The sequence below is a fragment of the Astatotilapia calliptera genome, chromosome 6 (assembly GCF_900246225.1).
Source record: "Astatotilapia calliptera chromosome 6, fAstCal1.2, whole genome shotgun sequence".
Taxonomy (NCBI): Eukaryota; Metazoa; Chordata; class Actinopteri; order Cichliformes; family Cichlidae; genus Astatotilapia; species Astatotilapia calliptera.
This window is the reverse complement of record NC_039307.1, coordinates 14,983,565-15,011,440: the sequence shown is the minus strand read 5'-3', so window position 1 is coordinate 15,011,440 and position 27,876 is coordinate 14,983,565. Positions and strand designations below refer to the sequence as shown.

General features: G+C 42.0%; 1 protein-coding gene across 3 annotated transcripts in view; it reads left to right on the top strand.

The window, feature by feature from the left end:
* The window catches only part of prr36a (proline rich 36a), a 29,596-nt gene extending 2,140 nt beyond the window's left edge, over positions 1-27,456 (top strand). Inside the window, exons 2-7 of one of the 3 annotated variants that reach the window (XR_003272622.1) lie at positions 12,875-13,573; positions 13,716-13,806; positions 20,104-20,285; positions 20,592-23,207; positions 25,082-26,190; positions 27,060-27,456. Coding sequence is in view for 2 of the 3 variants with exons in the window: in XM_026170517.1 (XP_026026302.1) it covers positions 12,988-13,573; positions 13,716-13,806; positions 20,104-20,285; positions 20,592-23,207; positions 25,082-26,058 (4,452 nt within the window). In the remaining variant the exon portion in view is untranslated. Of the gene's footprint in view, positions 1-12,874; positions 13,574-13,715; positions 13,807-20,103; positions 20,286-20,591; positions 23,208-25,081 lie in introns of all 3 variants that reach the window. The other 2 variants (XM_026170517.1, XM_026170515.1) reach the window with 2 other exon arrangements.
* Positions 27,457-27,876: the final 420 nt, after the last annotated feature.

Genomic DNA, 27,876 nt, shown 5'->3' with positions numbered 1-27,876 from the left:
CTTTAAGGCTTGTTTTATGACTGAGCCTGGGCAGTGGTGCCTAATGGGGAGACTGCAGTTGTTGTTTTATTTCAGGCGTGACGGTCTGTGCGAAAAATGCAGGTGGCTGCGTTTGAGAAATCTAGTGTGACTGGCTTGTGTAAATGGGTACAGTGCACTAGGGAGCAAGTCTGTAACTGATTAACAAACCTGTCCTTTTGTTTTGCATGGAATGCTTCAGATACCTCCTTGTCAAACCTTGCCAGCTACGAGGCGCCTTCAGGTGGATTCTTGGTCGCGTTTGTGTCTGGTTGGAAAAATGCAGAAAGATTAAAAAAAAAATAAAAGCACTAACAGTGGCTGCAGCGCTTAGTTGTTTTTTTTAACATTCAATTCTCTACACTCCAAACATGTTGCCTATTATGACTTCTCTATGACAGGAAAAAGGTAAAGGACCAGCAACAGTATAAACAACTGTTACAACACTAACAGACTGTCAGTGCTGGGATTGTTATTTGAGGTGATGGGTAAATAAAAGTGGCAATTTTATGTCTCAAGTTTCACTTTCAGTTTGATAACTGCAGTGATATTCTATAGCATTATTCCTGATTTTTGGCTATTTATTCAGCTTTGCATTGGCTCATCATGTGTGCATCGGCTCTGAGTGGATATGATGTCTGGGGTTCAAATCGTATTCAGTTCAACTCAGGTTTATTCATGTAGTGCTAAATCACTACAGCAGACACTTAAAGACATTTATATTGGAAGGTAAATGCACTAGAATTTTAGAAAGAAACCCCAACAATCCCATGGCCCACTATGAGCAAGCACTTGGTGACTGTGGGAAGAAAAAAAGTCCCTTTTAACAGGAAGAAACTTCTGAAAAGATGCTGTAGGTAGTCCAAAAAAAAGACCTACTGGCAAATTTAAAAAGAAGGCAAGTTTAACCAATAGAGTATTAATGCCCCTGTGAAATCATTCTTGTATTAATCATTTAAATTTTGAAAAGAAATTAGAGCTCATGTCAATCAGTCACCTTATTTCATGTCAAAAGTCGGAGCAGATGAATGAAAAGCGCATAACCCTTGCACAGCATGGAGTATTTGCATTTTCCTGGAAGTGAGCTGGTTACATCTTGTAACCAGAGTCCGTCTCAGTCCCACACTCATGGAAATTCAATCCACACTTTTGTCGTACTATACTCATGTCTGATCTGGTGGAAAGTTCATATGATGATCTTTTTAAAAATTCTGATCAGAATGAAAAATTCCCAATAGCTAGATGTTAACCACCTCCATATCAACAAACCAAACGTGTGAGTGGTTGTGAGGTAATTAGAATGATGCTCGGTGCTCACACTATGGGACTTTGATATGCAATTAAATTTGCAAACAAAAGGCAGAAAAATGGCTGCAAAAAGACAAATATCCTAAGAGAAACCAAAGGGGTTCGGATACAGCATCTCATTTTTCTAGTCAAGCATTGTGGTAATTTTTATTTATTTATTTTTATTAAATAAAAATGGAGCCAGAAGTGCTCATATTTAAGGGAGCTTTGCTGAGTTATCAGCTTTTACATGCGGTTTATTCGTTTATAATAAACTCACTGGGAAGAAACTCACATTTAGGGTTTTGTTTTCTATTTAAATTGTATTTTATTTATATATACATTTTTACTTTTAACCCCTAAAAGTTGTCTCATGATCGTTTTAGTAGATTGGACACCAGCAGATTTGCATAATGTTAGAGTGGCTCAGAGTCCACTCATGGGAATTTTGAAAATAAAATACTTGCAGCCAGGGGATGAAGTGGGATTTTTGCAGGCAAGATCTCATTATTTGCACTGTGGGACCAAAAAAGCAACCACAGAATTTGTGCTCTTAACCTCTCATAGATTTGTTTTCTTTGTGAGCCGGCTTGTGATTGGCTGTCTTGTACAGTCTATTGAGTTACATGTTAACTGGCACAAAAGAGCATGATCTTTAAACTGATGGTCACACACCTACAGTAACACTCTCCCCCTCTGCACTAGGTCACATTAGTTAACTATTGTCAGTTTTACCACAACACTGCAGAGTTTGCCGATCCACAGCCGATTCGGCATTCCCAGATAGCCTTTTAAGTAACACATTATTAGCCTTCATTTTACTTGTTATGAAATAAATAGATAATTTCAATACCTTTCTATGAAATGTCATTTGTTTGGTTGAAAGCTATAGTTGTGATATTTGAAAGTAAATGGTAAATTCTATCATGTTGATTAATGCGGACTCCTCTTCTGTAGCGCTATGCTAGTTGCTAAAGTTGGCTAAAAAGTGGTACCACAGCTTTGGTTTCCATCAGTGTCTACATGCATGAATGTCAAAAAGCTGGATTAATTGTGAGTGCAGGGCTGTGAGGCTACCACCAGTGTGCTTGAACCCTGCTCCACTACATCTGTTTAGGAAGACTTTAAGGGTTAAACTTTATTTCATCCTTCACCCTTGTTGCCTGTGTTTCTCTCTGTAGCTGTGGGATGGTAAGGATGTAATGCTCATCACTGTGGTTTGGAGGCTGGTACTTTGCTGCCCATTAGGATAGAGTAGTGGATGCTGGCGCTGCATTTTTTTTGGTACTCTGTCTGGAACTGAAGCCAGTCTCAATGCACTGTAATTATTGAAACGGTACTTCAGCACTTTAGAAATATGTCTGTTAGCTCACTATGGTAGCCTTGAATGCCTTCCTAAAGCCAGATATTTTGTGGTTGTAGAATACAGCAAAATGGTTTTTAAAGATGTTTTAAAAATACATTTATAGGGTGTATTTATATTATAGGGTGTATTTGTGTTGTAGCATTACAAAGAACAGGTAATGAGAGAACTGTAAACAATGAGTCCTGTGTTTGTGTGTGGCTAAATGCCAACGGTTTTAACTAGATTAGTTTTTGTATTGTATGAGTAATATGATGCCTCAGAGCTTGTCCCCTCTTTGACACGTGCAGCCTTCATGTCCGCTAAAGCACGAATTGAGTTTTCTGGCTCTGAATCGGCCTTTAGGAGGTGACTGTGTATGTAAGTTGGTCTGTATTACCTTAAGTCTACCATTTTACTCTTATGTGTGACCATTTCAATGAAAAACAAATATATTTTATGTTTGAATTAATCCTGCACTTCTAAATAATATTATATTCATATTGTGTTTTTGGCTAGTCTCATTTATCCTGGTAATTTCCCTAAGAAAGGGTAAAACATCTTTGTTGGGTACCACAGTTTATTTATTTTTTGCATACAGGAAAACTGAGAACTATTGATAACTAGATAACTGCCAGAGAAGAAGCAAAGTTCACAACAACAATAAAATGTGTGTTTGTTTTGGATTGGCTGTGTATCTTTTATTATCCTTTGCCTCTTTCATGTGCATGAAAGTCTGCCAATGTGTATTTAGTTATGTGTGTGACAGTTCAGGGGTGTGGCTATCAGAAGCATGGAGGCAAGGTGTGGGATCGGTATCCATCTGTCCTCACCTTACCCGGCCCGGTCACAGAGATCGTAACTAATCTGGCTGCGGGCTCTTCAGTGTTATTGACTATCCGCCTGTCTATAACCAGTTGGCTGGTGGACAGGGAGTAGCCACTGAGTTGATTTAATATGCCAAAAGTGATGTCATCTCTGGTTTCTCTACAGCCCAGCCATTCTCGATTTTCGATCGAAACTCGTAATTGGCTCTTGTTTTGAATTGAAGTTGTGGAAAATGTAACAGGCCTGTAACATAATGGCATATTTCTTCAATCTCCCTTGGACTACATTTAACTGCATTTGTCTTTTATCTATGTGTTTCTTATGGGGCTAAATTCTAGAGTTGGGCAGATTGATCCAAATATTGACAGTATCAATACCAACACTGGAATTGGTAGTGGATTATACTAGTGTGAAAGGATCGATACTTTGTTTCTCTCCTCTAAGTTCAGTATATAGCCTACTGAATTGTGTTATTTGTTTATTTATGTCTGTGAAGGTTCTCAGTCATCCAGGTCATCGTAGTCAAAGGAGCTTGCAAAGAAAAGCGTCTGGACTTCTTTAAGTTGCTTCTTTAAGTTGCTTGAAGCAACTTGAAGTCCAGACGCTTTTCTTTGCAAGCTCCTTTGACTATTTGTTTATTTAGTTAGTTATTAAAAATGAAGAAATGTATCTCAAACATGAACCTTTTTTGTTGACTGTCACATTATTTATTTATCACCTATAGAACATTTAAACAGAAGTTGACATAAAGTCCTTTAAAGACAGGCACATTTAGATTCCAGCCCACACCCCCTTAAAAAACAAAAACAATCCTGAAAGCTGTAGGGTTTTGTGTTAACTAATTATTGTCAATTTAGTGGTCTTTAAAACAAATTCAGAATTTGCAAATGTCATGACACACTGCTCCCAAGGTAGTATTGGTATTGATGATGGCAATACTGGCCCTGTATTTACTTGGTATCGGCTCGATATCGAAATCTGTAGTATCGCACATCACTACTGAATTCCTCCCGGATCCCCTTGATTTCCAATTTTAAAGTCACGCCTCACACGTTTCTCGGTTTGATTACTACGGCACCCCTGCTTTGAGTGGGGTAATAGATTAGAGACTATGCTATTTTGAAAGGTAATATTTAACTCGTGGGCCAGGGCAGCTCCAACCAGCAATAAAATGTAAGTAACCATTTGGTGCGGTAAGGGTTGACCGATGGCAGATTTGAATGCTTCACTGTGTGTTCAGTATATAAGAATGGGGTAGGCTTCACACAAGTGTCCCTAGTCTTACAGGTGAAGTTTCAGTGCCAGCTGCTCCTCTGTCCCGCTGTTCCAGTTAATCCTCTGAGCACCCACCCCCCCATTCTCCTTAGCACCAAGCCTGAGTGAGGTACACACAATGGGGTCTGAATGTCCCCCCCCTCATAGCACTGTGATGTAAAACTCATTTATGCACACGAACATGTAAGAAGATCAGATGCGATTGCACAGAAATATTTCCATTCCTCTCCTCACTACTTAGATTTTTACCTCATTGCTGTTATTATTTGTTCCATTGTCAGGTTGTCCTTATGCCAGCAGGAAAGCCTGGCTTTTGCTTTTGAAAACCCTCCCAGGTTTGGAACAGATTGCAGCCCACTTCTCTGCAGTCCTTTAGACCACATCACTGCCAATAGCTGGGAGTCCATCTTGTTTTATTGCCACTCCCTTAAGGGCTAGCTGGCTAAGTCCATTTAACTTGTAGGTTCACTTAACCACCTGCTCCTAATGACAGTGTTGAGGAGCTTACAGTCACTTAGCACCTGTTAGTCTCCTGTATGGAATTGATTAAGCTGCATGCTTAACATTTAGTCCAACTCTAGTGATGAAAGTGTTTTTCTTTTTCTCTTTGCCAGGAACATTGATTATTGTCAGTAAGCACTTTTTTTTTTTTTTTTTTTTTTTTTTTGGTATCTGTGCAGAATGTTTTGCTGAAGTACTCCAAACACTTGTTTCTGGACAAGTGTTTTGTTGAAGACCGATAGACAACTTCTTGGCACGGTCTGGATAAACATTCATCAGTACAAATGCAGTCTTGGGTGCTGTGATGTAGGGCTTGTCAACACCAGCACATGGTTCAGTTATTTGGACAGAAGAAAAGAAACCAGTTAAGCTGCAAGATCACTCAAGGTTAATGTGGTTCTTTGTTAACGGATAACGAGGTTCTTGAGTGCCATTTGTTGTGTTGATGGGTTTTCTTCAAAGAGTGAGGAGCATGTGTAGGTAGTGCTGCCTTACATGCTTCAAGAGAATTTCATTGATGTTCATATTGGAACCATTGATAATGCAAAATGTAATGTTTTTGCTTTTCATTTCATGAATCTGTATTGATAGACTTGAGAGGATGTAGTCTAACTTTTTTTTTTTTTTTTTTTTTTTTTTCCCCCCTGTGGCTTACCTTTTGTGGTAGAACAGGTCATGTGGGTTACAAAACATTATGACTGGTAACAAGGAAATTGTGTTAAGCCACAGCTTAAGTCACAGCTCAGAAAAAATGTCTCAAGGAGGTAATGAATTGAGTTGCGCTGTTTTAGAAGATTAGTGAAGTAACAGGTTTTGTTTATCAGAAGTGTGGAAATGAGTGGAAAATGTATAGAATTCTGTTAAATAAGATAACGGACCCTTTTCTTTAAAATATGCACGAATGGTCACACCCAAAAGATCCACTTTGAGGTAATGTCTTCGATAGCAAATTTTTGGCCTTAACAGTTAATTTATGACAGATGCAAGGAATTTCTACAGTTTCTCACTAGCTCTTTGTAACTGCTGGAAAGTAGAGCTGGGCGATATATCGAGTTTTTAAAAAATATCGATATATTTTTATACGAGATATAAGATGTGACCATATCCTTTATATCGATATAGTCTATGTTACGTTATAATTATACTTGCGGAGCCGCAAGTTTGCCTTTCTTTCGTCCACTTTCGTCTTTACGCAACGTTACTCGGCCTCGCCTCTCCTTCACTGAACACAACTCCCCCTCCTCCCCCATCGCTTCACCTGCAGGAAGCGACAAGATGGACACGGCAAATCTCCGTTAACGAGTTACTGCGCATCGCCCCGTGCGTGGGGCTGGACGGCGTCAACGTGTTAGCTAGCTAACCACGCTAACGAGCTAACCACGCTAACGCCATGCAGCCCAGAGGTGCTGCACGGACTAAAATCCTTTCATTTTCTCAAAAGTTGACAGCGCGCCTTATGTATGAATTCTGGTTGTGCTTGATGGCCGCGAACCGATTTTATGTGGAACACGGCGCTCAGCAATCTGTCAAAAAATGTTTTAGTACGACTTTGGTAAGCTACGGGGCTGCACCGCTTGATGGATTGTCGGAGCATTACGGCTGAGCCTCGCGGAGTGATACGTACTGTGCTTCAACGTAATATTACCTTACTGTGTATAAGGACCATAAATGGCACCTGTTAAGAGACGTGGTTGCGAAGCGGATTACAAACTCCAGGCTGTCAGTCACGCAGTACAAGTGGGGAACAGAGCAGCTGTGAAATCTGTCTTTGTTATAGTGCTCGTCTTTTACTTTTCATTTTGACTGCACATTTGTGAGCTTTTTGTTATGCACAAAAACAACATTGTTTTCTTTTATTTATGGAGCATTATTATTTAATAAATGCTCATAATTTATTTTTGAGTAAATTTTATGTACATCTGCTCTATGTTAATAAAAGTGCCTGTGTGACATCTGGGACACAGCTTTGACTAAGAACTCTCTTTTTGTTCTTACTTTATGGCTTTAAAAAAAGATATATCGAGATATATATCTTATATCGCCATCCAGCTAAAAAATATCGAGATATGAATTTTGGGTCATATCGCCCAGCCCTACTGGAAAGCTACATAAAGTCAATAATCCAATCGCTGTATTACACTGCCCCCCGATAGTAGCTGACAAGCTGCCCCATCCTTCACTGACTTCCTGTTTACTGATTATTTATAACTTGGTACGAGCTGTCACCTTTTTTAAATATTTAATTATCTTGGATCAATTTGATCAAGTGAAGGGTTGTTCACAAAACATGGAGCAGGATGTATTTTCCACTATCTGTGCCATCAGATAGTGAATTACTCTTTGCAAGTGCATTCAGCCAGACCAGGTCTGGCTGTACACACCCACTGGGCAGTCTGCTGACTTAGCCTGTGGATCAGTGGCTTCTGGATCTAACAGCAGATTTCTAGGCCAACAGTTAATATTTTAATGGTTGGTTATCATTTACAGGGCTCGCAAAATCACTAGCCCGACGTCCCGGAGCTAGCGATATCTCCGGTCGGGCGACCAAAATCTATCTCAGCCCTGCCCGTCGGGTTATCATATAGCCCAACGGGCGGGGCTGAGATAGATTTTATATCTAGTCCGTGGTTTCAAGAGAGAATTGTGGCAAATGACATCTCCGTTTTGCTCTTTATATGGACTCCTTGAGCTGCACGAAGCCATGGTCTTCTAACTCATAATTTGGTCCAATGAACTAGACTAGAAACTAAAAACTAGAGCTCCTACCAGACAGCTCATTTCCTGCTTTTTGAAATGCAGATTGGGTCGAAAGTGACTAATAAGAACCCAATCAATACCTGTTACTGAAAGTCGCAGTAATTTCCTTCTTGGATATGTAGAAATTTTGACAGGAAATTATGTGGAGGTATATTGACTCACCAGTGGTTTGTAATTGGGGAGAGTGGCTTAATGCACAGAGACTGAACTGTTAAGACGTTTGTTTTCCAAGAGCCAATTGGTTTCCTTTTCATTCTCTGTGAACTAAACACTGACTTGGTGATGAAGCAGAAACGCCACTACTACCTTGTATGGTCAAGAGAAGCATGGATTTACACACACAGCCCCCGTTTACTTGGACTCAGTTTTCCTACCTACTTTTAGATTCTTGTTTGAAGGCTCGTTCTGTAAATCCTAAAGGTTTATGAAGTGGTGAGTACAGTAGGATTGAGTGAATGAGAGTAGGTTTCTTCATTTTTTTTAATTTTTATTTTAATGAGGATGAAGCCTGAGCTCAAGGTTAGGAAAACCCCTGCCTTTCCCCAAACACCATTAAATGTCTTGATTTGTTTTTCTTGTAATTTGAGTGCCAGAAATCGAACACCCTCTTCCTGTTTGCCCTTTTTACACACTCATTTGAGCTCTCACTTGAACTGAATACCGCCTGTGTTTTTTCCTGTGTCGTACATGCATCTTGCTCAAACTCACACCAGAGGAAAGTTAATGATCAGTCAACCCATTTGTATACTTGGCCCTACTTCACTCTAGTGCTGAACACTCCCAGGCCTGAAACAACGGTCAAATTCACTACGGCAGCTTCCGTTTGCTTGAAAAACAATCTCCGAAGGTGTGGCTGTAGTAAGAATGCAGCGATGAATCAAGTGTGCCTGTGGAATTGCTGGAATGTAGGCAGGCCAGCAAATTCTGGTTTTCACTTTTTTCTGGCTGTCTCATTAATGGCAATGGATATTTTCATGTCACTCACACTTTGAACCTGCACCCTCTGCTCGTTCATACACTGCATCTTTGTGCATGTACACACAGCCCACGCATTCATCACTCTCCATTTGACCCTTGCACTGTTACTCATCTCATGCACATAAACGGACATGCACGCAGCCAGCTGTCGTTGCGTAGCCCCAAGGAGTCTTGAGGAAGTCAGAGCTGGAATGTGGATGGGGCGGATGTGCACTCGATACTGCTGCAGCTTTTAGGCCTTAACTTTCTTTTATTCTTCACTTTGAAGACGATGCAGCATCGACATGGATCATAAAGTAAAAGCTCAACCTTAATAAACTGATGTGGTCAGTTTCATGTAGCACTAACACATTTGCATTATGGATTTATCCTTTTTCTTAAATAATTTGATTTAACTGTGGGGTTCAGTTCTAAGTCTTATAGCCCAGTGTCTGACACACTGCTTTTTCAGCTAGCAGTCCAGAATGCACAATATTAGATGTATTGACACAATCCTCGTGGCCGTGTGACGCATAGACTAAGTTACAACGAAATGCGTAGGGGACAACTGTGCATTGAATAGCTGAAATATTTTCCTGTTTTACTTCACTGGCTTTTTCCCATTTATCTACAGTTTCTAAGCATACAGTCTGTCATGTGTATTTATGTCTCTGATATTTCATATTTACAACATCATTAGCAGTCTGGTGTAAATCTGCAGTTGACAGCATCTCTATCAACAGATCACCTTTAGCAGTCTGCACAATGCATCCCAAACCTCTGTCGTGCTCTAAACACAGCTAAATCCCCCTGTGCTTGTATTAACACAGTATTAAAAGTGACCCATTTTGTCAGGCACCACTTCTAACGTCTGGATGTGCAGAGGGCGAGACTGAGAGATGGGTTACGACAGATGCAATTAAACTGCTTGAAGACAGAAGTCCGAAATAAAATGTAATGACACATATTTCTATTGCAGTGCAATGTAAATGCCACAAAGACTACAGAGTTCTTGCTCTGTAGACACACTCCCTCTAACAGTCTAATAAAGTAATGACTGCATTAAATAACACTCTCCTCTCCTGCTTTTGGCCAAATGCACTGCTGCAGTCTGTTAGCCTTCAGGCATTTGCTTTCATCACAAAATCTGCAAAATGTACTAGATGTCAGGCATATTGAGTGATGTTGACTAGAAAAGGGTACGCTGCACTCATGAGGATTATGGCTCTTCAGTGAACTGAATTTCGAACACAAAATCTTCAGTTCTAAATAAAAAAATAATGAATTTAAAGAGCAGAATTGGCCAAAAGTTGCTCTGCAGAGCAACCTCGCCGTAAGACATCGCTTATCTCTGCACGACCGTGCGGCTGGGAGTTTGTATATCTTTTTGCTTCCCATCTGTGCTACGTCACAAAGAGTCAGCTGGTCACAGATGATGCCTTTTACTTGCCCAAAAGTTGATTCTGTTCATCTGGACGTAGCGTTTTGTGGGAGAAACGCTTCGTCACTCATCCAAGTGACTCCTTCAGGCTCAGCTGACTGCAGGTTTCACCAATCTTATAAACAGTACATTTGCATAATGACTGAAACAAATGTACTGTTCATACAGCTGAGACTGAAGAAGTCACTTGGATGAGTGACGAAACGTTTCTCCCACAAAACGCTACGTCCAGATGAACAGAATCAACTTTTGGAGATTTACTTACCTGGATGATTGAGCATGCATCAAGACGTTGCCCGAAACAGGGTCACCATCTCAGAAGGAATGTGCTTTGAGCTTCTGTTTGCTAAGCTCCTAGCATTAGTAGCTTGACTGGCAAAACTATGCCAAGTACAGTACTGTCTGAGTAATCTGGGTAAAGTTTATTGAGAAGAATAACCAGAATGTCTCCTCCAAGAGCTACACCCCAATAAATGTCAGTGCAAATATATTAAAATGGCTGAGAAGTGGTGAGGGGGATGTGAAAACAAACTTAATTTGCATACCACTATTCTAAGAGCTTTGCACATTTGGCTAATTAATCCTCATGTGAAGCTTGATGTTTTCCATGAGATGACACAAAATTACATTCGGTGCACTGCTCTCTCCCAACTTTGCTTACTTTGTGAGATTTTTAGCCACAAGAATCAGAGAAGGAAACATATGGAGTAGATTGAAACAACCGTAAAATCTGAAGTTAGCAAAGCAAATGGGTTGGGTCAGTTATTTAAAAGTAACACAGAAAAGGACTCTGTAGCTTTTATCGGCAGCTTTGGGGGTTGTGGTGGGGAGTTTAGTTTGGTTTAAAGACACCAAAAACTCTAAACAGACTAGTCAAACAAGTTCCTCCAGAATTTCCAACCAATAGTCCATGATGAATTTGCATTTAGAGGCATGAATCAGTAGTTATTGTTAAGACTTGATATCGAAAAGAAAATATTTAACCTTCTTGCTGTGGGAGAAAAAGTCTGGGATCTCTGAAAAAATGACGGGGAAAAAAAAGTTACTGTAGTGCATGCTGTTGTACACAGTGTGGCTTTATAAATGCACTGAGTAATCTGATGTCTGTGGAAACTCTTGCTCCTTGGAACTGTTAGTTTATGTCAGATGTTTTTGCTTATCTGTAGGGGTTTAGGACTTTTACAAATATTTAGAGTAGAGGAGAGTGCATTTGCCATAAAATGCAGGTCATTAAGTTTCTATAGTGGAAAAGCAGCTTTGCTCTCTTGGTTTACCTAATTTAACTACTTGACCATTTTCTAGAAGATATTTGCTGGGGGGGTTTCCTGTCCATCTTTATTCATTTGCCCAGTTTGTTTGCTGTACCATGCAGGACTTCTGCTTGCTAGATCATCCATCTGTATAGCAATTGACTGGTTCTAGATCTAAATGCAGGGGAAGTAGAGAAGGGGGTGGGTGGGGGGGCTATAGAAAACCAGGAGATGAGTGTTTAGGAGGGGGTTGGTAGAGGGCTCTGTGGTCAAAAGGGCAAAGACACGGGGCCTGTGGGTAAAAGGGATGATTGAGGGAGGGGATAAATCCATTAAGCATCTGGGAACAGCTTTGTCCCGTCATAGCAATATAAATTCCAGTTTGATGGTTAATAAGCTAAAGATCTGCGACTCGACTAGCACGCAATCTCCAGATTGCCCCTCGGGCTTTGTTTTCGTCACTTCTTCACCACAGCTTCTTTTATAATTAATGTCAAGTTCTGATTTTCCACAATTTCTGTCTGCATTTTTGCCATTGCACTAAAACTGTTAAACAGTCATAGGATGATATTTGTATTACACTGCATCTGTTCAACACAAAACTATCGACAACAAATGGGTTATTTGATGCTCGTTTCCCACCGTCTCATCGCCTGTGGGCTCTCAACTAGGAAAACCTCTCCTGGTTTTCAGCTCTCCAAACCACAGATTTTTTTTTTTTTTTTTTTTCCTCCACTGAGTTTTAAGCTGCTGGAAGCAATTTGGAGCAGTGGTGTGGTGTTTGGTTTTTTTTTTTTTTTTGGGGGGGGGGGGGGGGTTTGGGTTTTTTCCCCTAAAACGTACAGTTAAAGCAATTCACTTTCTCTTTATTGTGGTATTTTAATGGTAATTGCCTTTAGTTTAAGTAGATTCTTGGCCATTATTGATGCATTATTGTCATGGTTGTGCCACATTAGTTGATGGAGTAGTCACTCTAGAGGAGGGTGATTTTTAGTGAGAATATTTGCTGGCATCTCAGGCTGCTTGCTTCCTGTGTTTCTTAAACTCTCCCAAATTCCACTGAGGCCCCTTACCATAACTACCGTTTCCTTTGGCTGACAGGGACATAATTTATCATGTGAATCCATGATATTGCAGCATAGTTTAATTCAGCTTTAAGTTGAAGTACAGTCAAAACTGAGCTTGGAGGTTAACCCACATTTTTGTATTCTTTTTCAGCAGGACGTCCTTGTTAAGGATAAGAGGAACTGACCGTTCAGGACAGGTGTGAGCCCGTAGACGTAGATATCTGCATCAACTCTAGCAGCATCCACACGTTTCTGAAGTAGGGTATGAAACCGGATGGGGTTAGCATGGAAACCACAGAGCCCAGTGAAGGTGAAGCTGCTACTGTAACAGAGCCTTCCTCATTACAAGAAAACATAACTGAACAAGCCCCATCACAGGCAGATGATGTAGCAAATGATACTGCATTAACAGCTGCTCCAAAGGCCAATGGCAAACCAGTGCCTGCGCAGGCCAAAGTTAAACCAAAAGCTGGTGGGCCTCAAACGAAGCTTTTGGCCTCTGCTGGGGCTTCCAGCTCACGGCCTGGTACTGCCTCAAATCGCACTGCGAATGATGTCAGATCTGCCTCCGGTGTTTCTGCTGCTCCAGGCAAGAAGACTGCAGCAACATCTACGGTAAAAACATCTTCGTTAGCAGGAGCTGTACCCAAAAGACCACTGGGTACATCAGCAGTTTCCACAACAGCCAATAACCAAACTAGAGTGCCTGACAAGAGGTCTACTGGACTTGCCAGGACTACCTCTGTGGCTGCTGCCACAGTAACAAATGGTACCAAACCATCAGTGAATGGCACACCTAAGAAGAAACTTGCAACGGAGACTGTTAATGGAGCTAAACCCAAAACTACAGGTGAGTCTTAAGGAGCTGTGACAGCTTAAGGTTCAACACAGTCCTCTAAATAAGGTATGATGAATAAACTGTCTTGTTCTGATTTCTCTGTCGTCTCATTGTCTTTTCTGTTTGTTTGTTTTTTTTGTTTGTTTTTTTTTAGCTGTTGCCAGCAGAGCCCCTTCTACTGCTCCAAAAACCAGTGCTTTGACCACAGCTAAAGCTGCTGGTCCTGCTGCATCAAAAACCACAAGGTATGGCTTTCTGTCATAAACTGGGAACAGGTTCCAGCAGTTTACAAGTCTAGTAGCACAGTCTGTGAAAATGTGGGTGGAAAGCCCCTTTATTTTATCAGTGGTGTGCTAACAGATACCCCTCTCTTACTTCCTCCATCCTCTTCTGTTTCTTTCATACATGTCTTCCTTTTCTCTGATCTCCCTCTGACATGAGAGTTTTGTAATCCCCTTTCAAACTGGATGAGAGGATGACTTTATCTCAATGCCCTGAAAAGGAGCAGTGAAGAACGATGCTCATTGTGGTCTTTGGGCCATTATTGAGTCAAATTTCACTTAAAGTGTGTGAGTCATGTTAGCAGAAATAACCTGAAACAGAGGGCCTTAACAGAACCAGTGATACTGAAGAACTACTGCTTTGTCATGGGCAGACCCCCCCTGGCAGAAACCAGACCCACCTCCCCAGGGCAGAGAGCTGTTGACTTGGATCATAATCCCTTCTCATACTGGGTTGGTGGTTTGGATAGAGCGCTCTAGTTGGACTAAACAAAGCACGAATGATCCTTTTGTGTGCTGTAGAATTTAGCAGTTGACCCAGTCACTGCTGTCACTTCCACTAGTAAGCTTTTGTTATGCATTTATTATGTACTGTGTAGAACGATTGCTACCTGAAAGCCCAAGCATGAGAAACGAGTCATTGCAAAGTTTTTGATTTTGTGAGACATCCACAAATGAAGAGTTCTTTTGTTATACTTCACAAAGAATTGGACATAATAGACCAATCCAGCATCTTTCTACAGGATGTGATGTTCTGTATGGAGAGGCTTTATTAGATTTGATCTCCCCTTGCCTTTCCTCTTAATGCCCTCTTATTGAATAAAGGAATAATGTGCTGCATTGTCATTCCTTTAAGCAACAAAGACCCATTATGTTCTTATTTGGCTGAAAGTAACTATCATGCTGTAGATACCTGTTTATAAACTCTAACTAGTTTCAGTACCATTTGTGAAACTGGTGCAAAAATTTGTACTAGGCTTGAGGATGGAAAGGAATAATGCAAAATCATTTTATTACTTGCTCAGAGATGTTTTTTTTTTTTTTTTTTGTTGTTGTTTTTTTTTTTTTGTTAAATCATATTTTCAGTTTCCCTTAATCTCAGAAGTTCATTAAGCTTTAGCTGCTGAGATATATTTAAGTTATTAATACTCTGTGTTGTCTGTGTTTTTAATCAGTGGATTCCTCCTTGCATTACTATTCCAAACGATGCGGTGGCTGAATCCATCTAAGATCACAGGTCTAAAAACTCAGTGATATTTGTTTTACAATGATATAAAAAGGAGAAATGGTTAAAACTCCCAGACCAGAGAGAAGATGATGTGGTTTTTGGTTAATCAGCTATTCATCTTTTTTTTTTTTTTTTTTTTTTTTTTTTTTCCCAACCAGTGGCCAAGATCATTTTATAAAAGGAAAAAAAATCCAAAGCGGCACCAGGTGGTCTGTCCAGATAGCTGGAACTATTTTCTGTTACTCTGTACAAGTGTGGTAGGGTGTGTACATGAAGAAGCAGATCCTCTGAATTAATTAGATGAGGCATTTCAAGTGTCAGAGTCTGATTACACTGCTGCATCATCCTTATGTGATTGTTTCCTGGCTGGTTTCCTGGGACTTGGCATCAGGCACTCTGCTTTCAGGAGAACGGCAGCAGGTGGCTTTTTTTTTTCTCTTTTTTTTTTTTTTTTTTTTTTTTTTGGATGAGGGGGGTGACACGGTAAAGTCAGTAGCGTGTCAAATCCAATGTGTAGGGACATTAGTGGTGGTGTGCATTTCCCTTGGTGTTTGTACTAGCCCTCTGTTAGAGTCGGGCACAAACATCAGCGAGACATGACGTGCATTAGTCCTAAGCCTTGAATAGGGCTTGGCATTATGACAACTTTTTGGGTTTATATTTTTGTGTTATGCATTAATTTATACATTAATAGGATGCAGACAGTGTTATCCACACAACTGGATTCTACACATGCATGCACGAAGAGTATGTGTGAGCAATAATCAGCCTCCTTTCAAGTGAATTCTTCAGCCAGACACAAATTTCTTTGAGAACAGACACAAATTTGTTTTTCTTAAGCTCTGCATGTAAACTGTAGTCCATATTTTGTGTAGCGGCACATGAGTTCCTGCTGCCGGTTCTGGTCAGAATAATAGTTACTTAAATTCACTGAAATCAGTTTACCCTGTGACTGTACAGTATTATGATTGTTTAAACTTTAAATGGCTCCTGACTGAGAAACTGACTGCGTTTAGAAATCGTCCTACTATTTAATAATGTATAAAGCATTTTCCCCAAATTTGTATCTTTTTATTTTTTTCTTTAAAGATGATTTCTGGTTCACACTATTCAGCAGTATTCTTCTTTATTGCTCCAATCTTTGATAGAAATGCATACAACAGGCTTTAATGGTGGTGGGGGAAGACCTGCACAAAAGGGATCTCCTGTTGCTTGTAATTTCAGCTCTGCTTTGTGTACTGTATTATTATACTGCTATGAAAACAGTAGTTATTGTTAGCCAAACTATCCTGCAGGAGGAAGCCATATTGACAATTTCGTACATGTAAATATTTCATGTGGACTTGAGTAGCAGCACACTGCCTGAGACTAACCTCTTTCTCTCCCAACAGGAGAAGTGACTTAAAGTAATAAATCATTTAAAAAATAATTTTACCAATGGAGAAAGTGAATGAAGGGTACATAGGATTTGAAGATTGTGTTAGACTTATGAGCTTTTAAAAAATGGAATTGGTGCCTGGGAACAGTGGGGAATAAAATCTGATTGATCAGCAGTGCTGGGTCTGTGAACACTCATGAACAGTGAAGTCAGGAATGTTTTATTTATTTCAGGGTTTCTTAGCTACACCATGTAACAGACACAACATCACTGGGACAGAGACATCCTCCAGTCCTCTGAAGCAGATTAAGATTAATAACTGGAGTAGAAGCCAAATGCTGTCAGATCTGACATTTGCTTTGGTCCACTCTCCTCCGATGATGGGCTGTGGTGTCCTTGCACTGACTGAGCAATCCGTTCTTGTCCACCCCACCCCCTCTTCCCTTCTCTCTTCTCTGCCTCTTCATCCCTTTTCCCCCTGCCTTCTGTACATGCACAGTGCTGGGAATTTGGCCAGGAACTCCTTAAGTCCTCCTTAAAACTTCCACATCCATCTAAAATTCAAACTAATGTATCATTTACCTGCATGCACAATAAAATGCAGCCCATGTCATGTTCCTGAACAGTCTATAAGATGATTAATATTCAAAGGGTCACCATGGGAAATGGACAGAATTGCTGGTGGGCAGTTCTCCTGGATATGTAGACTTGGGATGCTAAAAGCAAAATTGCAATCGAAAATGCATTCAAATTTTATTTTATTTTTTTAAATTTTTTTTTGCATTATCCCTTTAGGGATGAAACAGTCATTTCTCACCAACAGTGTTGGCAGGGAGCAGGATTACTCCAACAGGAAAGACCCATGGCATCTGTCACACTGACAGTGGGTGCCTAGAGCATTAGAGCCAAAAACTGGCTGCACAGCTACCGCTAGGCTCCAGACTGCACTGAGTTGATTCATGCCTTGACTCTTTATTGTCAAGGAGATAACAAAGTCCATACAAGCCTTAGGAATGTGTGTGCCTCTGTGGAAGGAGTAAATCAGCTAGTTTTGGACAGGCTACAAACCAAACAAGGTACTGCAGGAGCTATCCATCTCACTCTACACCATTTGAAGTGATGTGAGTGGAAAGGGACTGTGGGGGGGGCAAAGACAAAAGATTGTATAATTAAACTACAATCTGTCCAGTAGATCAGTAAAATAAAAATGTCTTATTTTTTTTTAAGGATAAACTGATTTGATTAAAGTATAATGGATATACTTTTTATTTTGTTGAATATTCTGGTGTATTATATAAATGTGTCAAATTCAATAAAGCAAAGTGCAACAAAAAACAACACTGACTTACTAGATGTAGGAAAGGGGGTTGTAGATGGAGTAGGTGTGGCTTCCAAAAGCCCCTCAAGCTCATGTTTACACTTCCAGTTTTGGCAAAACAGATGTTGCAGATGCTCAGTGCATTAATGGCATGGGCATATTACGGCATCTGCTCTAAATATTAATATGACTGCATGGCACGGAAAGCCCATTAGTTATCAGTGACTCCCCTCCTTTGTCGACCTTTGGCTTTCTGATGACCTCATGTTAGGACATTAACATCACATGGATGGCTGTTCAGAGCCTCTCATCTCTTTGGACTGTGGTTTGTATTGATTTCAGGCCTCTGTTGGCAGGAAATGTAATCTGTACTATTACATCAACAGCAGAACCACCAGCCACCACCCATAGACCATGTGTGAAGGCATTAATGGGGACTGTCTTTTCCTCTTTGCGCTGGTTCTCTGGATCAAAATTGATGAGTTGTGACTTGCTATAAAACAGTGGAAGGCAGAGCAGGGTTGTTTGAGGTTATGTCTGTGAACTCCTGCTACTCTCTATGCCCATCACTTTACTGTCTTTTCTCTCTCACTCGCTCCCCCTGTAGATAAAGTCATTAACTCAATTTTGTCCACCTTGATTCCTCTTGTAATTGGGTGGTGCTTTCAGGTTATATTTTGCTTGGATGCAGTATTGGATAGGAAACGACTTCAGTAATTTTTTTCATAGTGGTGTGTTTTTTGTTTGTTTTTGTTTTTTTCCTGCTTTTTATCAGTACCCAAACTTAAGTCTGGGCTGATATTATCTCAATGTATGGCACAATTTGCTGTGTTTGGGCTGCCCTTTACATTACGATCCAAATCATCTGTCTGATAGCAGCCAATTACAACATCCCTTAGCTATGTCTGTACAGTGGCTGTCTGATCTCTAGGAAAACAGATGGCCATTGTAATGGTTATTGTAATGTGGGAGAAGCATGCAACCCAACTGAAAGGCATCAACATTATTGTGCATTCTCCTGTTCATGTCTGTATCAGCTACCAAATCAGCAGGCCAGGTCAAAAAGAGGAAGACGCAAGGAAGATTTTTGTGCTTGTGAAGAGTCCTCGTAGTTCCTGAAGGAAAAACTAGTCCGTCTTTGTTAGAAAAATGGTTTGCATGTGAATTTTTTACAGGCTGAGATTTTGCATTGTTTGTTCAATGTTTGTTCAATGAGTGCTGGACCTGCCTGCAGCTGCAATTTGCTCATTTAACCAGCTCTCTTTACTTGTAGGTCAGTTAAAGAAGTAGTGTACGACAGCCCAGGTGGTCGACTCATTTAATTAAAAATAAAAAATATAAATAAAATTGACAACACCTATGACAAATTATTAGTCAGCGAAATTACCTTCGCCACCTGCTAAAATTAAGCATGTTTAAAGCATTTATGTACTGGGTTCACTGTTCAAACCTGGAATCTTTTACAGTCTTTGTCTTGGAGCTTGCAGGCTAAAGACTGCCTAATGTCTGATGCACAAAGGCTGTTGATTGCTTCAGTGTGCTCCTGCTTATAGTCTGGTGCATTCATAGCTACTGAATAGGCGGCATGTACTTCTTTCTCCACACTGTCCACACAACGTCCTTTCTCATTAGTATTTCCAGTAGTGTGTATTCATCTGAAGCAAAATATTTCCTGCTGCGTGTCACATGTGAGGAAGAAAAACTGGAAATAATTGAGACTTGAAGCTGTCAGAAGCTCATGTATGAAAGTGTCTATAATGTAATATGAGACTCTGTTGTAGGCATAGTGTAAATGACGTGCGGAGGCAGATATAGTGTGAAGGACTTACTAGGGAAGCAGTAAAAGGTGAGGTGTGTGGCAATAGTATGAGTTTTTGTAGTTGCAGTTGGTGTGACTTAGTAGATCACTGCAGTGTCTCATGAGAACTCCAGACTGAGTAGCAAATCAGGACCTTGGTGAAGAAGAGACTGTAAAATGTTCTTTGGGCCTTTTATGGCTATTAGTTCCCATTTCTCTTCTCACTGTGCTTTAATCTTCAGTTGGTTGGGGATTTATTTTTTTTTCGTTATTTTTTAGGGGGGGGGGTGAAGAAGGCATTATTACGTGGCTGTAGATGAAAGGTGCTGTTAATGGATTCCCATTGTTGAAATTACCTTTGTGGCTTATGTGTAGTTGATCATTTATTTATGCTCGTAAATGCATACAGAGGTGGAGTCTTTGATTTCATGCTTGGACTTTTGTTAACAAAATGAATGAACCACACAATAAAGCTGTGTGTTTTAGGGTTTGTTTGTTTTTTTTTTTTTTCACCCTTCATTGTTTTTCTCTGCCTGCAGGCCTTCTCCAGGTCTCTCAACTTCTAGACCTACGTCTGCTACATCCAGGCCTCCCACAGCTACAACCAAGCTCTCCACCGCTGCAACTGCCAAAACTGTTTCCAGAGTTAATACAGCCCCATCTACTGGCAGGACCACATCAGCACAGCCTAAACCACCAGCAGCAGCTGCTGCTAAGAAAGGTGAGAAGACAAGATACTCTTCTGAAGCAAAGTCCAATTTGACTCTGTATATCGGAGACCTATATAATGGTCAGATTTAATATCTGTAGTAAGTCTCAGCATATGTTTTTAGATATTAGTGAAAAAATGTTTGTGTGAATCTTTGGAATAGAAATGCCTTGTATTTGTTTCTACTTTAGCACTTTGTACTCAAATTAAAATAGTCAGCTACCTGCATTTGACTACTCATACATCAGCTGCATGATGATCAACCAGTAGGAGTGTATGAATTTATGTTTTATTAATTTTTATTCATCTTCTCACCAGATGTCACTCGACCACCACTTACTACAGCAGTCAAGAAACCCACAACAGCTGCAGCTGCTACTACCAAAAAACCCGAACCCTTTAAACCTGTGGCCACCGTAAAGGTGAGCACTACATCTAAATCATCCACGACGAAGCCAGTGGACTCAAAGGCATCACAGTTCAAACCAACACAGCCTGCAAAACATGCCCTCACAAAGAAACCCGTCGCTTCTCAACGATCACTTGCCACTAGCAGACCACCCTTTGGCCAAACGCCACCTTCCTCTCCAGCCAACAAAGCGGCAAACGACATGCCCTCTAAAACAAAACGTGGACCCAAACCCACTCAGACTGTCCCACCATTCTCTGCCACCAAGAAGAAAGACGTTTCAAACACTACCACATCTGCTGAAGCGTCAGAGAGTAACGCAGCAGCTGCAGTAGCCGCTACTGCAGCTGCAGTTGCAGCTGGTACTGCAGCAGCAGCTGTGCTAACTGCTTTGGCAGAGGCCAAAGCAGCCTTACCACAAGAGTCATCCTTTGCTGCACCAGAGGAGGTGCCTGCCCCAGCTTTGCCTCAGGAGACCACTGCAGAGATGGCACCTCAAGAGGCCCCTCAAAGCCAAGAAGTGGCTCACTCTCCTCCACCGTGTTCTGAGACAACCTTACCAGAGAAGTCTCTGCTCAAAAAAGAAGTTGAAGGCAGTGCTCCCTTAACAACAACAGCACAGGAGCCAACCCCTTCGTCAGTCATGCCTTCATTATCACCCGAGGCCTCAACTCCAGACTTGTCAGAAGCGAATGTTGACTTGTTAACAGACCAGGCCTCCTCTGCATCTGCAGTCCTTCCAGCAGCGGCAAATGCTGTCCCTCAGATAGTCCCTCCGGCCAATCTAAATGAGGAAGAAGATGAAGAGGAGAGAGAGGGAAGCCAGCTGGTTTCTGTGTCTGAAATGAGTGGAACCACACAGCCCACAGAGGAGTCCCGCCCTGGGTCAGCTGGACTAGTTGGGGGGTCTGCTTGGAGAGCCGGTGGTGCCTTGCTCTCTGAGCTGGACTCTGAGGAGGTGAGCGGCAGTCAGCAGGGTGCATCTGAACTGAGCGCCCCTGGTGTCCTGGAGGGCACAGAAAGCACTGATGATCTGGGAGATGGTAGTCTCAAAGGAGCCATTGACATGGAAGGAGCCTCAGCAGGTTCTCCTGACTTTGAGAAGGTTCCTGACATACCAGTTAATGATTTTGATGAAGACGAAGATGACGATGAGGACGAGAATGATCGGGTGATTGACATGGATGTAGGCTCCGAGCGGGCAGATGAACCGCCAAGACCCAGGCATGACAATGATGTAGAAGAGGAGGAAGACGATGATGTGGAGATGGCGAGTGAGGGGGTGACTGAAAGTGGGTTAGAAAGCTACGGGAATGCAGATGAGGATGACTTTGCTGAGGATGAAAGGCTGGACAACTTGAACAGGGTGGCCCAACCACCACCTCCGCCGCCTCTGCTGCCTGCTGCACCAGCTGCTCAGTGGGAACAGCTAAACCCTTTTGCAGATCCCTGGGCAGAACATCAACAGCAACAGCAACAGCGGGTTCTTGATCCTGAGCTGGTGGGAGCAGCTGCAGCAAGCCCTTTAGCAGACCCTTTGCGAGCAGATTCTGAGACCCCAACGCAGACCTCAGCTCATGCCTGGCTGGAAATGGGATCTGCCCCTTTTGTTCATGAAAGCTTAGAAGTTCCCCATCATTTGTCTATCAAAGAGGAGCCACAAAATCTAGAGGGCCAAATGTACTTTGATCAGACCAATACAGCTCCAATGCAGACTGCGCACCCACCCCCCCTCTCTGCACCTGGAATGTCTCTGTCAAGCACCGTTAGCAGTGAGACCAGCACACCTGAGGAACTGGGGGACTATAACCGAGACGTAAAGCTCCAGCCACAAAGTTCACAAACCCCAGTGCTTTCTCCACAGCCTGATCTGGAGGGAGGAGATGAGGAAGAAACTGAGCCAGAGACCCTCCCTGCTGATGAAGTTTTGGGAGGCCCTGCAACTGCCCCAACCTCCAACCCGTCCTCATCCTCAGTAACAGAAGATGAGGCCAGTGACACGGAAGGAGAAGCTCAGCTGGATGATTCCTTGGAGACGCCACTAGTCTCCAACATAACCTTTGACAGCCAGCCTTCAGCCCAGCGCTGCCTGTCCACTGTGGAAGAGGGAGAGGAGGCTGAGACGGAGACAGAGGGCCGTGCAGGGGAAGACACCACTCCACCCTCGGCTACTTCACTGGCATCCTATGGCTTTGACACAATCACCACAACTTCAAACTCCAACGCTCAGTCCACAGGGGAGAACTGTATCAAAAGCCCTGGTATTTTCTCCTTGGAGGAGCTGCCCGAGGAAGCCAAGGAGTCCTGTTTGATCCCACAGCCGTGTCTCGCAGAGCAGCAGTACATAGAGTGTGGGAAGCAGGAAGGAGAGTCGGCTCAACATGTCAGAGAGGAAGCGCCGGGGTCAGATGAAGCGCCAGATCGTTCATCCACTCACCGTTTACAGCAACCAGAGGAAAACCTGGATGATGCCCAGCCTCCATACTATTCTGCTGTGTGTGATAAAACTGAGGACTCTTTTGCAGGTAACGTATAGTTCATCATCTCCCTAACAGCCCAAATCATGACCCTGTCCTCCTTTTGGCCCTGTAGACCAGTCTCCCCTTAATATCAGTTAGATTTCTTGTTGTTTGATCTGCAATCTTTGGGTGTGGATGTAATCAAAGTTAAACTCCCAAAAAAAGGAAAAAAGAAACGGAGAGCAAAAACAGGACAACCATGGCACTTCAACCTGATATTAAATTTCCATTTAGAGCATATGGCTTCAATTCCTGTATGTGCAATAGCTATGTCTATTTCCATGTAATGTGTGAGCGTGCCTGGGTTTTGGTTTCTGTTCAACACAGAATTTTGTGGCTGCCCTGAACTGGCATGGATGTGACTTGTCTGTTTACAGCTCTTAACGACGGAAACATAACAAAAGAAATGTGGAATGATGTTTCCATGTGTATTTATCCTGTTGCATTTTACTGAACTAAGAAGCTAATGGCTAATCATGAGATTCTGATTGTATGTTCATGTTTGAGTTTGCTCTCCTACATTACACAGGCTTAATCTTCTTGCACTTTAAATTGTACCCTGTCCTTTTTTTCTTTTGTTCGTCCATCTTTTTGGAGTAATGAACCTTAAAACTTTAAATAAAGATTAGATTTTTACTGTGATTTATCCTCCTACTCTACAGTTTATTTTTAAGTGGGCATTTGGGAACGGCGTGTAAATGCTTTTCATTGATATATGGATTTGTATCTATAATAAGTCCTCACATTACTGCTATTAAACGTATCTCCTTTTAATAACTGTCATACACTTGCAGAGAAACATACTTGAGTTATACTTTTATCTTGAAAATCGGACTTGGTAAGCAGTGAGACTCATCAAATGGTCTAAATATCACAAACTGAATGAGTGAACTGATCATTCGCTAAATCAGACCCTCGAACACATCTCAAGCAGCCAAGAAGTTTGAAGCCTCATCGTCGGGCATCGATGGAACCAGCTCTGCTCATTCTTCTTCTACTACTGCAATTTCCCTCCAGTTCACTGAGGGTGTGTTGCTATTTCAGCTCTTTTCTACTACCCTTTTAAGCATTCTCGCTGCACTGTGTTAATGTTAACAGAGCTTATGCATGTCAGTGTTGCACACTGGGTTGATTTCATCTCATTACTTTGGATTGGTGTGTTTGGGGACAGCTCGATAGCTTGGCTCTAGAACAATATCTACCTTTTTTCTTTTTCCATTTGAGTTCTTCTAAAGCCAAGCTATGATTTTTGGTTTCTCTTGTGATGCTGGATGTCTGAAAATGCATGGAGAGCTTTTGCATGCATCACTGGTTGTCTAACTATAAACTCTGTTCACGGGTGATGACTGTCAAGAGCTTGCAGTAAGCTTTTCTTTGGTTGTTCATGTCTCACTGTATTTGATAGTGATTGCATATACAGGAAGTTTGGCTGCTTTTTTTTGCATATTTACAAAAAAGAAAAACACGAAACAAACCTTTTGCTCTCTGCACAAATTTCCCACCCTCGGCCCAGTCACTGCCCTGAGTCACCTCACCTTAGGAAACAATTTTATTGTTTTGTTTTGGTGTGTTGAGATTTTTTTTTCTTCTCATTATTGTTTTAATTATTTAAACCCCTCTGACAATGCCACACTGTCACTTGCAAAATTACAGATAACTGCTGGTCACTTTGGTGCTGTAGGCTACCGGCAGACGTTCGGCCTTGGCTTTACAGCGCTTTCATCATTTCTTTATCTAGTACAAGCCTTTAAAGGCTGCCCTTTCCCTCTACACCCTTTCTGCTTGTACTCACACTGCACCGCTGTCACTGTCCTGCTGCCTGTTACCTTCTGTTGTATGTCATGCTACTTGAATCTTCCTTCCCACTTCCTCTCTCACAGGCTTCACTGCACTACCGCACCCTCACCGCCGCGATCACGCAGCATACACCAGAGCCTACTATGACATTATCAAACCTCACAGCGCCGGCGTTACCCCACCGAGGTTGACCTGTGCCGACCTCCCTCCCAGGAGCCTCGAGCAGCAGGCGCTGAGCCCTCAGCTCCGCAGGCTGGAGCAACATCAGAGACAGCTGCAGGAGCTGGAACAACGTAGGGAACAACAGAGCAAACCACTTGAGGAGGCGGAGCAGGAGAGGAAGAGGAGGCAGGAAGAGGAGCAGAGAAGGAAGAAAGAGGAAGCTGAAGAAGAAATAAAGCGCAATAAAGAGGAGGCAAGGCGGATAAAGGAGCAAGCAGAGGCAGCCAAGAAAGAGGAGGAGGAGCTTAGACAGAGGAGAGACCTGGAGCTGCAGCTGCAGCAGCAACAAGAGGAGCTGAAGCAAAGGCAGCAAATCATGCAATGGCAGCAGGAGCTACAGCAGTCTAACAAAGGTCAGACGGTGTTGCTGTCCCCCTCCTCTGCCCTCTGCACCATCTACGAAGCCCTGGAGAACAGTGATGAAGAGGAAGTGGATGGTGAGGAAGAAATAAACGAGCTAAAACCTACTAAACACAAGGAACCTAAGCAAAAGGACGTTCACCATCCTTCCCAGGATGGAGAAAGTTCCTCCCCTTCCCAGTCTCCAGAGCGGCCTCCACCCTTGGATCTGGACTGGGGGAAGAAAGTGGACATAGTCCAACAGCTGATTAATCAGACCCTGCTACTGAATGGAGATAGTTGCTCCTCGCTGCTGTTGTTGCCAGGAGGTGCAGGAGGCACACTAAGCCCCCTGGAGAGCAGCATGTGGCCCAGTCTGCTGCCTTCACTCGCTCCTCCCTCTGCCACGGTCACCTCCGTGAGTAGTTTCTCCCCCGAGGCCACGGGCAGTTCGCCACAGGGGGAGTGGACGGTGGTAGAGCTGGAGACTCACCACTGAAGGACCAGTCACGCATTCATACAGAGAACGTGACACAAGTCCTGCCAGTTTATGCACACACCACAGGGTGACGAACAGTCTACTGTATAAACTCCCGATGTTCACTCCTGGAGAAGAGCCGTATGGATTGAGGTAAACATTTTGGGCTGGGCATCATCAATATTACATAATCTGATAAGGAACATAAATGAGATCACACTTAAGTCACTTGCAATTTTCAGAGTACACGAAGGGATCACAAAGGCAAATTGTATTACTCTGCCCAGACCCATGATCATGTGGTGCTGTAGATCAGTGGTTCCCAACCAGGGTGGCGAATGACTTTGTTCCACGCACTCTTTATTTTTTTTAGACTTTCTTTGAATCTTGTTTTTCTTCCAAACTACTGAGTATGTCTACTTACTGGGGGCTTTGAAAGCAGCTAAAATTCAGAGCTGTGGCAAAAAGTGACCAATGTTATTTTTAAGAGATGGAACCACTGCCCCGAGTTAATTTCAGAGATGATGGTTTTTCTTCCTGTACTGTGAAAACAAGCACAAACAAAACTGTTACCAATGTTTGGTGGTGCTACAGTTGAATTATTGGCTGGTTCTCCAAACACGTTGCTGTTAATTAATGCAAAAAAGTTAATGAGTAAGACTCTCAGGCAGTATTTAAGATGGTAAATTAAACTAAATGGACTGAAAAGGTGAAACGTCTTTAGGTAAATATTTAAAATTCTTCTCTGCAAGTAGGAAAAATGTTCATTGCCAACACTATAAAGAGAAATGTATCCATAGCGTCAGTTACCGTATGTTTGGTTGTATTTCTATGCTCGTTTATTTTTACTATTCTGAATGAGAAAAGGGATCAGATTAGAGCCCGAGCTGAAAGGACAGCAAGGACAATTTTAAAGAAAACAAACAAACAAATCAACCAATGTCAAATTTTTGAATTGCCAAACATTAGTCTTAAAATTCTAAATCAGTCAGGCTTGACTGATATTCAAACCCGATTTTTAGGTCTTCTTTAACGTGCATGTAAAACCAGGCAAGACTGAAGAACAGGACCTGAGCTGTGACACCGCCTGAGAGCCTCCGCTGAAAGCTTCTCACTCTGCAGGCGAAGAACCCGAGCTTCATCTCTGCCGATGAAACTCAAGCAGATGAGCACAACCTGACGCCGCACGCTGAAACTCAGCACCTCACTTACCTCTCGCACAACTCTAAACACCAACTTTACACACTAGAACATCACACACCTGAAACCATACGATCACTAACAGACTCCCATCATGCACCACATCTATTGACTGACAGGGTGGAACTGGACACTGTTGCTGAATCTCTGTACTCACGCGCACACAGTGCCAAACAGCAACTGCTGATCCCAGTAAGGCAAACTGTTCCTCACTTGAACCTGCGAAATTTTTTTTTTTTTTTTTTTTTTTTTTTTTTTTGTTGTTGTGTGGGTTTTTTTTTTTTTTTTTTTTTTTTTTAATCAAAGCCATACCTGTTAATTTGTTTGTGTTTACATGCATCATCATCACTTTAGGTAAAAGTGGGAACACACTCAGATTGCACTTAATTCAATTCCTTATAGTGTTTTAAGTTTTTACCCGTTCAAATCTAGTTATTCTTGAGGCCTAGACGTCCCTGTTGTCCTATTTTAATGTAAGTTATTCCAGATTGAGGTAAAAGAAATCGTTAGATTAGGACAAGATGAAGGAAATGATGTCAGTCTGAGCTGCTCAGATCGCATTTCCTCACCAAAGGTCAGTACAACCTGTGGTCTGTGCAACCCCTTTGAAACACTGGAATCAGGTTTTAGTAAGCTTGT